Consider the following 15,345-nt stretch of genomic DNA (forward strand, 5'->3'; position numbering starts at 1 on the left):
GATGCGTCACTGTCTGTAATGCCATGTGTCACAAAATACATTGGAATTTAATTGATCGATGCACAATACGGATAATTATCGCACGAATCTATTACATGAGATGTATGTATAGCAATGTATAGGACCCTCAATGTCACAGGTGCGCCAAGCCGGCGTCTGCCGGCATGTACACTGCACCATGGTATAGGCTATGACTGCACGAGTGCACGTATACACGAACTAGGCGACAGGGCTTGATAGTTCGGGCAAAACTAAGATATCATATCGTCACGATATCTAATTTATAGTATTTTATGTTATGCTCCCAAGGCGCGGATTTACACCCGAAAATTCGGAAGCTGTCAAAATCGACTATAACAAACTTTTGAGCGACGTATAGTATTATTAGTATTATTATGGAAAATTGAAAAAAATTCAAATTTTTCCGTCAACCACATGAAATTGTTGAGTTGTCTGCCAAGACGATGCAAAACAATGTGACTCAATGCCAACAAGTAGAAGCGTTATTTGAGTTATTCGTTGATAATTCTCGGACTATCCTTGATTGGTGGAGGCTTTGCGAAGGCTTTAATTGAACCAAATTTGGTGTGCAGCGTCTTTTAAGGTAACCTGACAATTTAATCAGTGAATGGTTGTAACCCGGGAAAAAAGGTATTTTTGAACAGGCCTAGTTCAATGCCTATAGCTATTGAAACTGTTCTTCTTCGTCACTTCGTCACTTTCCAATACCTCCCTTTCAATTAGTTTCCTGCCAAGTCCGAGTGTTCACAACATTTAATTGTATTTGGCTAACGATAATCTCTTAACTACGTGTCAAATTTAGTCTGCGATAGTTATAGCACGAATACAAGATGAGGTAACTTTCGTATTGGATGATTGACAAAACACTATTATTCCTGTCATGATGTCAGACTTGAATAAAATACATCGTTATTGACGTGCAAGCTGCGAGAGGCAACCTGAAGTGGTTTTGTGTTTGAGATAATTATGGTTCAATAGCGGGGCTATAATACAAAACACATCTTATTACCTATAGCCTATAATAAAATTGATGTAACCAAAATTCGGAAGTCATTTCATTGAAATGCGGCTAAGATTAATCCAATTGTGATAACACATTCACGATTAATCCATCACACAAAAGATAGGCGATATGTTTTTCAATACAACGCACGTCTATATAAGCAGTTTGACAAGAATAAGCACCCTTCGTCACGTTGTAAAGATGTGCTATTATTGATATCTGCATAGTCGACGTGTCAGAAACAGTTATATTTCATCTACAAAGCATATATCCTGATGTCATGGCCTACCTGTGGCAATAGACGTTAACTAGATACGGTTGAAGAATCTTTTGCCTATAATTCACAAATTATTATGGGTGAACAGGGAACAGTGAAACCGTGCAAGCACTTTAATCCGGAAAGGGATGCTGGGTTATTATATGGTAATCTTCGTGGACTTGGTAAGTACGTGTTTATAGCCATCATTATTACTGTGATTACTGTGTGGTGGTGTTCGCAGGACGCGGTGACATTACTTCCTAGTGTCCACGTCCAGTCGTCCACTCATACTAATGGCGGTAATAGGCGCATGCGACTTTTTGATGATTACTGTTATTCATGGTGTTTCGACATCTATGATCAACTATCATTGATCAATTTAGACCAGGCATAGATATTCTTTATTACGATCTCTAAGTTGGTGAATGAGAATCGCGACCTACGTCCGTTCTAGGCTCTAATTATCAAGACAGCCTAGGATGTGGTGGAGCCTAGATAACCCTCCGATACTTAGGAAGGGTTCAGGAGTCGATTTCGGTCGGACTCGAGCCTGCAACCAATTAGTGTTGCAAGCACTGGATCATATAATGGAGCATGTGCTTGTCGTTACATTAAAATATGTTGCTAGCGGATTTCATTTAGTTCAGGGGCGGCCAACCCGTGGCCCGCGAGAAGGTTTTGAGTGGCCATCGTGGTAATTTTCGAAATTGGTTACATTATCACAAAATAAATTGCCCACGTGATTCATTGTGAACTCGCAAGGTCAACCAAAACTGTGATTAGACTGAAATTTGGGATGTCTATGACTAAAAAAGCAATGGTTTCAACTAATTGGCCACCTTCCATATTTTCGTATATCTTTGTAAATTAGCATAAGGTATAGAATATTCCGCGGATGAATAATTTAACATGCTTTTGGTAACCCTAATACGCCTAATATACAGAATTGGGTCTTTTTGTATTCGCAATTATTAGATCACGGAGTATTCCCATTATTACTTGTGTGGAGTTGTGGTGCTTCAGTCACACTAAATAAATGTCAGCGATTTTGGTGCGTAATCAGATATACTCCTTGAGTTCACCTTTACGTTGTCATAGTTCTAGACCAGGGGTGGCCAACCTTTTCGGTCAAAGGGCCACATGTGATTTACAAACCATTGCGCGGGTCACTTGGATGTTGATGACCTTTCTTTAGTTGTCAGATAGGAGTGATCCAGATTAGGTAACGTTGAAAACAAGACTTATCTTGGTACCCATCAAAATCAATAACAATGATGTCATGAAAACTCCTAACCGCGCCAAGCTCGAACATTTTTCAAAGTTAATGAATGAATTCGCCCAATAATATTGTTACTTGCATCTATTGCGAGTCGCCTCAATATTCGGCTGGGCTCATTTGGCAAGGAGAGATCAATTTGGCGTATGGACATATCAACACCGAAGACTTCGGCGTACATACATCTATCATTTTGTGCAAAGGTTTCATCGCCGACGATCTTTCTGCGAGTGCAGACCCGACGTTGCATGTTGTAGGTCACGTTCTCTTAAAATTGTGAATATAGTTCGACTAATTTCTGTAAATTGAGCATATCTTTAATTTTCAATTTTTAGGAGCAGTACCAATGCTAAAAGTAAGAAATCGAGTAACAATAAATCGCGCGAAATGCTAAGAAAATTTTCAAGTAAAATAACTCTTTCACGAAATATGCTAGTTTATGGTAATATACGAAGATCTACGAAAAATGTGGCCGGCCCCTGGCTACGCATATGAGTCGGAACTGATATTTTAGTCATCAAAATCCCAAATTTCGTGGTCAGGCTATATTATCAAATTTTTGGCTGGCCTTTCAAGTTCATAAATAAATCACTTGGATAATTAGATTTTAAATAATATATCCAATTTAAAAATGACCTCGCGGGCCATGTGTGGCCCGCGGGACACGGATTGGCCGCCCTTGTTCAGTGGGCATGCCTCTTCTTTCCTTCGCCTAGGCCAAGGTGGGTGTCTGATCTTAAAGGCTACTCCAAGTTGTTTCGACACCTTCCTATTTTTCCATTGTATCGCAGACTTGTGATGTTTTGAAATGATGAAAATATTAATAAAAACTGATTGATACAAGGTCATCAATGCTCAATTGACCTGCGCAATGGTTTCGAAACCGCTTGTGGCCTTTTAGCCATAAAGGTAGGCCACCCCTGATCTAGATATTCCCAACCAGAAGAATCCTCTCAAATAGGCACATATCTCGTGTTTTATGTACTTCCAGCTAGTGATTCAAGCTATTCGGCTATCATCAATATCTTATCCAAACGATCGAGTGCGCAACGCGTTGAAATTCTATTCGGATACCATGCAATGTACGGAAGGGTGAGTCTGACTATGAAGGCTGAATCTTGTTTTAAATTGATTGCAATATTTCTGCTGTTGCGGAAGGACCTTATACAAGATATCAAGTCGGGATTGTCAGGGGACTTTCAACAAACTGCGGCGTCTATGTTATTAACACCTGCCGAGTATGATGCGACATCTCTTTATAAGGCACTGAAAGGCCTAAAAATCGAAGCAAGGGTAAGAAGATCCTATTCAACTATACCAATCGCTGGAATATAGAATTTGGATAATTCTCGATTTACGAATTCTCGAAGTACTGTCGAGATAGATATGATTGCGTTACCATATATTCTTACGATTAAGCTATATTGAGAAATCGTGAATGCAATCGGAACTAACATGTGATTGATGTTTGCGATTCGTGCGACGTTACATTAAGCTAGTTGAGTAATGAGTCAGATCAATTAATGCATGTATAACTGACTCGATATCAGTGTTGGGATGACTCGAGTCAGACTCGAGTCAAATTTTTCGTATGACTTGACTTGACTCGAGTCACTTTGCAAAAATGACTTGACTTGACTTGACTCGGCGCTTCAGAATTGCGGATTGACTCGTGATTCGGAGCAAAATTTACGAGTCAATTTCAAGTCATCAATAAGTAAACGGTATCGACCAAATCCCTGTATCATGTGTATTGTGTATACTCGGATTATTAGCTAGGGATGGTGTGAACGCGAGGTTCACGTTCGCGTTCTGTCTGTGAACCTCGGAAATTGAAAGGTTCACGTTCACAAACGAACCTTGGTAGGTTCCGCACTGTGAACCTTTTTCATATATTACCATTTTACCGTCATCATAACATATTTGGCTGAACTTTGCCATTTCATCTGCGTGCCACTCTATGAATGGCGCTGGCACTGGCAGCATAAACAAAATAAACACTGAACGAGCATGCACCTTGACAATCTCAAAAATTTTACCTGCTTTGTTACAAAAGTCTGCTCGAAATATCCAGCTTTCTGTTCGTGAATATTTAGTGACTCTCTGGCGTGAGCTTGACCCGCAATCACACAACATCAAGAGCAAAATACGCTACATCTCGATTTCATATGTTTATTGTATCATAAAATCTAAATCCGTACGATTGGGGTGTTAGCTACTGCTGCATAACTTGTTAATGTGGTGAAACCCGTTTTACATTATGCTCAACATCAATGTAGCAACACTTAGACGCCGAATAAATTGTCCGGTCTGGCCTAAACCGTTAAGACGTAGGCTTACCCTTGCAAGTCCTCGTCAAAACTGTTGGCAAAGCGACGGAGGATATTGATTTTATGGGATTATTGTATCATTTGATTGCTGCAGTTGATACATTTGGCCATGTTTAAAAAGTCAGTATGTACTTCAGCACTCTGCCATTATGTAGCCCGAGCCGTCGCTAGGTATCTAGTACATTAAGGTATATCACTTCCTTGAAATGTAGGGTTGGAATTAGCAATATGACGTCACGTGACGTCATGAGGTTCGCGTTCACACAGAACCTTTCAAAAAGGTTCGCGTTCACACGAACCTGAACCTTTCAGAGGTTCACACCATCCCTATTAATATTAGCGATAAGCCGGTGACACTTGTGAGAGCATCCAGTCATTCACTTATTGTACGTTTCACTGGTCCTCCATTGTTACATCACAAATATATTGGCCGCAAACGAAATGATCACGGCCTACGTTGCCGTAGTAGTAAGTAGATTAATAGCAACGTATCTCTGTTTCTTAGACGGCTCAGTGCTTACATTGCGCAGTGCTCACCTTTACCAACCATCTTGTATGATTTAAATACAATGAATATAGTTCATGCATTTGTATTCTCACGGATGTATAGCTGGGTAGGGTAGTGTACCATATCAATCTGTTTGAACTTCTCGACGCTTCGTATTCGAATATCTATATTGGCGGATAATAACATTAATAACAGACTGTAGCATGTTACTATACAGTTACTCACGTATTTTATTAGTAGTTCTACGTGTGCGTGTGCGATACAATGCAATTTTGCATGTATATTCAACTTTATATTCGTTATTTGATTCAAGATAGAGGGCTAATTATTTTGTCTTTCACACTGCTCGCAAAATGTTATGACTAGGGCAATTTTTTTTTTGACCTAAAAAACGGAAGATTTTGACCTAAAAAATTTAAATTTTGACCTTTTTTGACCTAAAAAAACTGAAATTTGACCAAATTTTGACCTCACGTATGCAAATTAGGTGTTTTCGCATATAATGTTAAAATTGTACTACTTATCTTCATTTCTGGTTGGAACTGTCTGTCCTTACAAAGTAGATTGGCCTGAAAAAACGTTTTTGGCTTAAAAACTGACAGATTTTTACATGAAAATCTAGTATTTTAACGAAATCTGGCCCTATGAAGAATTCCAGTAGTTACATTACGTATTCTGGTGGAAATAATTAAAATTTGTTGTAATACAACGAAAGATCCTTTCCTACATTCTCGGGTAGAAAGTGTCTGTCCTTACTACGTAGCTTGCCAAGAACGGACAAAGAACGTTCAACAGCAGCATTTGTTGGCTGACAACACTCAAGTTGTGTGCACACTGCTGGTGACAAACCGTGTTGCTTCATTCTGACAATGTTGTCTATATCACAATTTTTCAGCTTGCGCTTCTTGATATAAGAACCATGCAATGTCCAAGCAGTCTTGCTTCAGCTAGGATATTGCGGTACGTTGACCATAAAACCATGTCACTATTTGTTTCATTTGACCATTTATGATTCACAATGAGCAGACGATGGTCCGTTTACAACGGTAGGCCTATAAAGTAGGCTACAAGCTGTAAAATATCAAATGATAAGTTCACCGACAGCGCAAAATCTACGATACAAACGAAATGCAGAGGTCAAAAAATGTTTGACTTTGCAAACAATTTTGACAAATTTTGACCTAACGCTACAATTTTGACCTAATTTTGACTTTTTTTGACATGTCAAAAAAAAATTGCCCTAGTTATGACTTTGAATCATCACTCCTACTTCGAAAATTCAATTTGACTTGAATTGTGACTTGACTCGTGACTTGACTTGACTTGACTCGACTTGACTCGAGTCACCTCCAAAAATCGAGTGACTTGACTTGACTCGAGTCACCTTCGAAAATCGATTGACTTGACTTGACTCGAGTCATAATCTGCAATGACTCGAGATGACTCGTGACTCGAAGGTAGTGACTTGATCCCAACACTGCTCGATATAGCATATTATATTAACCTCTATCAAGTAGCCTACCTAATATTCCTAAAGTGACCGAACGACCAGTATATACATAAGCCTTACAGACCTTAATTAAAAGCACTTCGTTTGTGTTTCGTTTGCAACAATATTTTGATGCAATAAGTTGGGTGTTGTCTTGGAATGATAATTTCCTACTTAATGTTTGTGATATCTTCAGGTTCTTGTGGAAATACTTCTGACACGAAGCGCCGAAGAGATAAAATGTATGAAGGAAAGTTATTCCGTTAAATATCACCGTAGTCTTGAAACCGACATTGAGCAGAGCTGCTCCGGAAATTTGAAAACATTCCTTCTGAAAATTGTTGCGGTAAGTATGGCGTCTCTCAATCAGAATTGCTGCAGCCTTAAAATAGTGAGTGTAAAATGTCGAAATCTCTAGGACAGTGGTTCTCAATCTTTTTGTTTTTGCGGACCCCACGAACCTCCGTGGATTCCCTTGAGTTTTCGTTCAAAATTATACCAATTATCGTGCAACTATCATCTCTCTTGTGCAAATATTAACTGTAGGCTTGTGAGAAACAGCTACAAAATGACTTTGTTTTTTGAAAAGAACATCATACCATATGTAGAAATTGGGTAAACTTTTATTATTTGGAAGCGAATTTTACAGCTGTATTTATTGTCTTAAAAATTCCAGTCTTCGATTTGATATGAACGAGTGCCGAAAATAATTCAACAAAGATAGGTGCTGGGGAATGTAATAGTAACGCGCAACGCTTCCGACGACACCTTTTGGTATGATCGCAACATATATGGCACCAAAGTTGAAAAACAGAGTATTTAATGAACTTATAAAGTCCAGCCTTGTCATTTATATCTAGCATCTCATCTTGAAGTTATTCTGGAATGGTGGTTGCGTATGTCACAGGAGAAAATGGATTTCGTGACGTGGTTTCAATCCTTTCATTTGGGACAGATTAGGAAAACAATTCAGAAATTTCAGTAGCTATTGGCAATTTGTGTATTAAAATGAGTTTGTATAGTAGGATATTTTATCTCAGACGACTATTGTAATGATGTTAGTCCTTAAGTTTTAGCAATTAGGAAGCAAAACTGTCTCATGATTTCCCTAATTAAACAAACACAAATCAGGTTATCAACCATTTTACAAATTCAGAGGTTTCGCGGACCCCCTGAAAACGCTTCGCGGAACGCCGGTTGAGAACCACTGCTCTTGGACTCATAATTAGCGTTGGCCAAAATAGAGTTCCTGAGTGATTCAATTCTGAATCGAGTATTTGGTTTCGAGTCGAATCGAGCATGCATCCTTTATGCTACCACAAAGACAATAATGCCCGTTCTGCACCACGTTGAAGATAGTTTGGTATTTACTCGACCATGCAATTTCATTGCACTTTATGACAATGCTGTGGGGTGATCATGACTTCACAGATTTGTCCTTTTCACTAAGGTGCGTAGCCTTGCACTATATACGATTCGTTCGCTGCGATACGAGATACGACCAATCGAGGTTTCAAGGGTTTCACTATTGAATAATAACATGGGATAGTAACGAGCGATTTTGCAGCTTTGTTCCGCTTCGCTGAGGCTGTTTCGGAATTGTTTTACGGCAGCGACTATAGGACTTCTGGCTATCCAAAAGTTATCTTCAAGATCGGAGAAGATACTGAATCTGGTTTTGATCGAAAGCTACTGTCGCACCGATCCCGAAAATATAAATTAATACATGATCAGGCGATGAACCCCCCGGAATTCGCCCTCCAAGTCTGCATTATCGGCATTGTCCGAGCAATCGGAGAGCCGCAACGGTCCATTGTTATGGTCATTGTTTTGCAGTCATCCTATAGCTCTGAACAATGAAGATTTTAGAAGTAGATGGTAGTTTACATTCGGTACTTCCACGGTGGAAAATACTAGCAAAACTATAATTTCCGCCCCTCTCAAGGAATTTCACTACTTGAAAGATTCTTTTCTCACGACTAGATACGAATGATTAGAATTAATAAATCGATTCAGATTCGAGTACACGAATCATTGTGCCCAGCCCTACTCATAATCTGTCACTTGTAACCTATATCTTGACACATGCCGGGTCGCCATTAGCGCGATTTGCTACAGCGCTTATACTAATCAGTTAAACAAACTTGGCATGTATAAGTGGATATTGAGGTTACGAATAAACGGTTCGCCACAACCCCAGTCATCAATCCCATGCTCATATAACCTATCGCAAGATACACAATTACACATCGCTTTCCGACCAGTCGATAATAGCCAGTAAAGTTCGTCTCCTCACGACTTTCGTTACCAAACTAGCTGTTTTTGTCCCTCGCTATTCTGTCCGGATTCCATGTCTCACAGCTTAGTCAATTCGGATCAAGTAGCAAGGTTCGCTTATATAACCTTCAATTCGCAGGAGGTTCGAGATGGTGACGAAACGCGTACTTCGGCTGATATCTCGAAAAGAGACGCGACCGTTTTGAAAGAGATCAGCCATGCAAATGTAGATAATCTGCTCGACATACTGTGCAAGAGGAGTTACTCACAACTAAATGCGATTTTGGAATGTTACCACGCAGTAATATTATTGATATATTGAAGAAATTATTGATGGAACATTTCAGATGTGATTAATATATGCAGGACCGTAACTGCCGCACTCCAAACCCGCAAATGGGGGTTGAAGGGGGGTGGGGGCGAGCTCGAAGAGGGGCCCAAAATTATTTCGTAAATTAGCATAAATGATAAAGTTTTTTTGGAAATTTTGCAGCTTTTGCAACTTTTTATGTTGCCAAATATCTAGGTTATTGGGTGCTGTACCTCCCCCCTCCTAAGAAAATATACGCATGATTTATACAAATGGGCATTTCGGCGTCACCCATTACCGCGCCACGACGCCCCAAGACATATACAGTTTTGAGCCATGTAACATGCGACTCCAAGAAGTGTGCCAGAACTATCGTCGGCGAGAAAGCTTGTGCCGAAAAGGACTGCCCTTATGCTGACCGAAAACCTCAATATGTATACATTATACATAAGCCTACATATATAATTGTCCATAGGCACCTAAATGGCAGACACCAAATGTTACTGCCCTGGCAATCTGAAACTTACAAGACAAATACCTACCCACGAGGAAAATATAATAGCCAGTGAAGAAATCTCAATTTGAAATCGAGTGCGTATTTTAGTTTAGCACGTTTGGGTGTTATCAATATGTTTTGACGTAACATACAGGAGGTCACGAAACAACATCATATAACGAAGTCATTATACCGCCGGAATATGCTTAATTATTATTCACGGGCCCTATATACAGTTTCCAAGACACCTCATTCAGCTCGACCGGAAAATCTGATTACTAGGACATGTTTTTGCAACTTTTGCAACATTTTTTACCGCTTCCGGCTGCTTCTTAAATACACGGAACTTATGTAGTATGGTGTTTTAAGCTGTTGAAGGAATCGTATGTTGCAACTTTTTTGCAGCTTTTTCGATTTTTCATGGGATCTTTTTGCAACTTTTTTCGATTTTTCATGAAACTTTTTGCAAGTTTCTTCTGTTTTTCATGCAACTAACTTTTTACTGGAAAAATTTGGCACTTCATACAAATAGATCACTTTATTATTTCAGTGTCGTTTAAATTTGAGGTCCTTTCTGATTTGACGTACAGTCATGCGAGACCGCCGAAAATAATATTTTCACTGGGTCAATTTTTTCAGGCTATTGATTTTATTGAAGTCGCCAACACTGGATTTTGCTACGGTGTCTTGGATACAGATCGATTCCAATATCTCATACCCTAATAATTTCAAGGAACTTGTCTAAAAATGCAACGTTTTACTGCAACTTTTGTGAAAAGTAAATGCAACTTTCCAGGGATTTGACTACAACAAAAACTTGCCCTACCGATTACGTGAGCCGGGGGGATGAAAATTGATAGCAACATATATGCAATTTCCGATCATATTGACCGATTTAATCATGAATTGTTGAAAATTTTCGTGCTACGCGGGGTTCGGTGTTAATACGCGGCTCACTAAACAGTACAATAAATGGCGTTTATATGTCGCGACAAACACGACTAACCTGATGAGGATATGGGGGGCGGAGTCCCCCAGAATTTTGATTTAACACCCCATCAAGGGCCCAAGACCCACGTTTTTAGGGGGGGGCTGGCGAAGTGCTGTTACGGTCCTGAATATATGGAATTTACGTTTCATCTTGTTACTTTCCGCGGAATCATTTTGAATTCGAGTCGATGGATGTTTGAATGATTCAAACTTACTTCACTAAGCGGAAATAATTACTAAGGTTTAGTAAACGGCGTAAACGCTGTAAATAACAGCTGTTAATGTTACCACAGCCCGTTCATGAATATCAGCTAGACTCGGAATAACTTGCGCGAGTCCATATGTTATTATACGCTCATCCAAATTACACTACGGATTACAGGCAAACACCAAGGTCATCAATTAAAGTAAATATGTAGTATAATATCCAGTTTTATCATAATGCTATATACAAATCGGCAACACTACAGTATTCGAAATCAGTAATTTTACGTGTCGAGCTGTATTTCCGGGTGTGGAATTATGCTCCTGTGATCAGTTATCACTAGTGCGATTTTTTTGACCTAAAACGAAAGATTTGGACCTAACAAATCAAAATTTTGACTTTTTTACCTTAAAAACTTAACTTTTTACCTAATTTTGACCTTACGTATGTAAATTAGGTGTTTTCCCACAAAATCTTAGAATTGTACTACTTATTTTAATTTCTGGTTTGAACTATTTGCCATTACGAATTAGTTAGGCATGAGCAAACTAATTGAAATTTGCTGTATAGTACAACGAAAGATACTTTCCCACATTCTCGGGTAGTAAGTGTCTGTCCTTACGAAGTAGCTTGAACTTGTTGGCTGGCAACACTAAAGCTGTGTGTACAGTAAACGGCTGGTGACACACCGTGTTGCTTCATTCTAACAATTTTGTCTACATCACAATTTTTGACTATGCGCTTCTTGATATAAGAACCATGCAATGCCCAAGCAGACTTGCTTCCGTTAGGTCATTGCGGTACGTCGATCATAACACCGTGCCAACTTCTTTGTTTGATTTGGCCGTTTATGATTCACAATGAGAAGACAATGGGCCGTCTACAACGGTAGGCCGATAAATTGAGCTACAAGTTGTAAAATATGAATGATAAGTTCACCCACAGTGCAAACATCTACGATACAAACAAAATGTAGGTTGCAAAATAATTTTGACATTGTAAATAATTTTGACATTTTTTGACCTAACGCTGCAATTTTGAAAAATGTTTGACTTTTTTGACAAAAAATCGTCCTATAGTTATTAGATACGATGCTTTCTATTGTCTAATCCGTCAATATGACGTGTTTTTGAAATATATGATATCTACATACCATTTCAGCCTATATCATACCTTTTCGCAGCTCTCACCGGATTGCGATATACAGAAAAAGATTTCATCGGAATTTCATGGAGAATTCAAAGACGCACTAAAAAGTCAACTCAAAGTCATTGAAAGCAAGCCGCAGTTTTTCGTTGAGAAACTCTACAGATCGATGAAAGGAGTAGGGACAGATGATGAGACACTGATGAGGATCATTATCACCAGATGTGAAGTGAGCTGAATGTCAACTGGCTTCGAACTATACTGATCACCAGTAAATGTGTTTTCAATGATTTATCCCAGGTTGACCTGCGCGATATTAAGACCAGCTTTCAGGCCACGCATGGGAAAAGTTTGTCCAAGTTTATCGAAGGCGACACCAGTGGATCATACAGAAAGCTGTTGCTTGCGATTGTGGACCAATGAATTCGAAAATGGCGTTTTTGCCACAACACTGGTACATTTCGTAATGTGGTCGAGGACCGTAACTTGCTGAAGAAAGCAAATTTTCAAGACAGTTGGGACACAAAACCGGTTCCTGTAGCTACGTCAATTGAAACGCGTGCAACTGTCTGTACAGTGTAAATCTATTGTGACATGTCAATATAATTTCATGTAGGATATATTCTGATGGCATTATTATGTAGTCCGCAAGTGTCTTTTTCGCCGAGCGCCTTTAGAAAGCTCTCGCTCAGTCGTCTAGCCGGTGAGACTTACAGCTCAATAGGTCTCTTAGTGATGATATTGTCCCCGTGGCGTCTTTCTCATTTGTTCTTCAATTTGTATGTTGATCCCTGGCGTTAATGATTTACATTCAGCCCGGAGTTGTCAAAGTAGTTGGCATTGATACTAAAATATATGTAAGCCTAACGCTGTATATTTGTACTCAATTACAAGTAGAAGTAGCAATATATTGGATAATCCAATATAAAACGAAATGTATGAAAAGTACTCGAGCCAGTAGCTTAGAAATAGATTTGGTTTGGGCGTTGCATACTTTTAGTGGCCAGTCGGGGTAAGATACTTCCGTGATTGAAAGGTCATAATATTCACGGCGAGCCCAAATCACTAAGTGATATCAGGAATTGGTACAGCGTTCGAGAAAGTACACTGTTACCGTGGAATGGGGTATTTCGCACGGTTGTCACGGTAGTTTCACTCATAATACCCTATCCAATATAATGCTAACTTCACAAAATGTAAGTATCTGATCATTTCGGGATAGCGTGCGGTGGAGACGAAATATAAATATTTTCAACCCCACTATCAAAGCACCTCAATATTGCTGGCGAACATAAACTCACCTTCTTACTGACTGGAAGAGATATTTGGAGACCCACCAGCCGTGACTGAAAAGTTCCTGAAACTGTTCATTGTTTTGTGGCATGGAGATATATGAGAATGGTAGAAAATTGAATTGGAGCATCTATAACAGCGCCCCCCCCCCCCCCCCATCCAATATCGTCATATCACTAAATGCAACCAGAATGCTAGTAATCCCAACGGATATTTTGATCATTGAGTCCTACACAAGCAAATCTCCCGGTTCAGTGAAATTGGTTTACGTCATACTTTCCATTCGGTCAAAGGGAATTTGACGGTAGTTTTTGACAGGCTTGCCGAGCATTAAATTTGATGAAACGGGTATCAATCGAAAGATACCGCGGTACTAATTGGAAAATATCAATTTTATTCTGCTCGTGGTCCCGGAACCCCCAAAATCAGCCTCAAATGTTGCCTCGTAACAGAATTTGAAATTACGACGCAACAATGCCGTCTGGGAGCAGGAGAGCAGCAGTGCAAACCGCAAGCTAATTCTGATATAATATATATCAGTGGTTCGAAGACTGGGGCGCGTGAAAGCATCTGAAGGGGAGCGGCCATTGTTCTGTAACCGATTGAGCATTCACACTCTCACTCTCGTGCGCACTAGCTCCTGAGCTTCTCAGTAGGGCTCTTCAAAAATGACTTTTTTTCTCAAATCGTACTGGCTACTTGATAAAATTGTTAGGTTACCTAATTTAAGCCTACACACAAAATTTGGTCCAATTCCAGCCAGTAACCGCTTTGCTACAGGAGAAGAAAGTTTCTATTTATTATATAAAAATAAATAATAAAAAATTTGAAAATTTTCTGTTCACCCCATGAAAGTGCTAGGCTGTCTATAGAAACGATGCTCACCAAATTTGGTTCAATTCCAACCGGTGGAAGCGGAGTTATTGCCGTCGAAAAATTTAGATTTGAATAAAATAGTATTTACGGTGACCGATTCTTTGTTTATTTATTATAATTGTGCTCACCGTAAATACTATTTTATTCAAATCCAAATTTTTCGACGGCAATAACTCCGCTTCCACTGGTTGGAATTAAACCAAATTTGGTGAGCATCGTTTCTATAGACAGCCTAACACTCTCATGGGGTGAACAGAGAATTTTCAAATTTTTTATCATTTATTTTTATATAATAAATAGAAACTTACTTCTCCTGTAGCAAAGCGGTTACTGGCTGGAATTGAACCAAACTTTGTGTGTAGGCTTAAATTAGGTAACCTAACAATTTCATCAAGTAGCCAGTACGATTTGGGAAAAAAGTCATTTTTGAAGAGCCCTACTGCTCAGTCGGCATCGCTGCGTCATTATACCAAACTCCGTTACAATGCAACATTCGCGACTAGTTTTGAGGGGTTCCAGGACCATAATTTATATTTTCGCAATCAGTACCGCGGTAGCTTTCGATTGATATCCGTTTTATCAAATTTAATGCTCGGCAAGTCCGTCAAAGTGCATTTGACCACATGGAAAGTGTGACGCAGACCAATTACACTGAGCCGTGGGATTTGCTTGTGTCCACACCATATTGGACACCATGGATTGATCGCATGGGAGGTAATGGATGTTGATGAGAGAATTCTCACGTATGAAATTCGGACAAAACACAGAGCAAAAACCAGGAGTTCAAGTTAAATCGCGCCGAGCGTGAAAAATATTTTTCAGTTGACCGCAGCTTCGCGCTCCCCTTCAGACGCTTTCACGCGTCC

At 39.4% G+C, this 15,345-nt stretch overlaps 1 protein-coding gene across 3 annotated transcripts; it reads left to right on the plus strand.

The window, feature by feature from the left end:
• The first annotated feature begins 988 nt into the window (after positions 1-988).
• LOC145433291 (annexin A4-like) lies at positions 989-12,930 on the plus strand. Of its 3 annotated transcripts, none has more exons than XM_080310350.1 (7): positions 989-1,465; positions 3,551-3,651; positions 3,718-3,852; positions 7,083-7,232; positions 9,303-9,389; positions 12,348-12,539; positions 12,611-12,930. In XM_080310350.1, the coding sequence occupies exons 1-7, from the start codon at positions 1,378-1,380 to the stop codon at positions 12,731-12,733; spliced, it is 876 nt and encodes a 291-aa protein (XP_080166476.1). In that variant the 5' UTR covers positions 989-1,377; the 3' UTR covers positions 12,734-12,930. The 3 variants fall into 3 exon arrangements, with proteins under 3 accessions (XP_080166476.1, XP_080166477.1, XP_080166475.1); XM_080310349.1 differs by having other exon boundaries at positions 1,023-1,465; positions 9,303-9,464; XM_080310351.1 differs by lacking the exon at positions 9,303-9,389 and having other exon boundaries at positions 992-1,465.
• Positions 12,931-15,345: the final 2,415 nt, after the last annotated feature.

This window comes from Botryllus schlosseri, chromosome 2, assembly GCF_051294905.1.
Source record: "Botryllus schlosseri isolate E-star chromosome 2, Bs_hap1, whole genome shotgun sequence".
NCBI classification, from domain to species: domain Eukaryota; kingdom Metazoa; phylum Chordata; class Ascidiacea; order Stolidobranchia; family Styelidae; genus Botryllus; species Botryllus schlosseri.

Bases quoted from the DNA above. Each gene is read 5' to 3' on its own strand.
- LOC145433291 (XM_080310349.1), top strand. From the start codon at position 1,378: ATGGGTGAACAGGGAACAGTGAAACCGTGCAAGCACTTTAATCCGGAA. The intron at 9,465-12,347 runs GTAATATTATTG...ACCTTTTCGCAG, and splicing joins TTTTGGAATGTTACCACGCA to CTCTCACCGGATTGCGATAT. The intron at 12,540-12,610 runs GTGAGCTGAATG...GATTTATCCCAG, and splicing joins TCATTATCACCAGATGTGAA to GTTGACCTGCGCGATATTAA.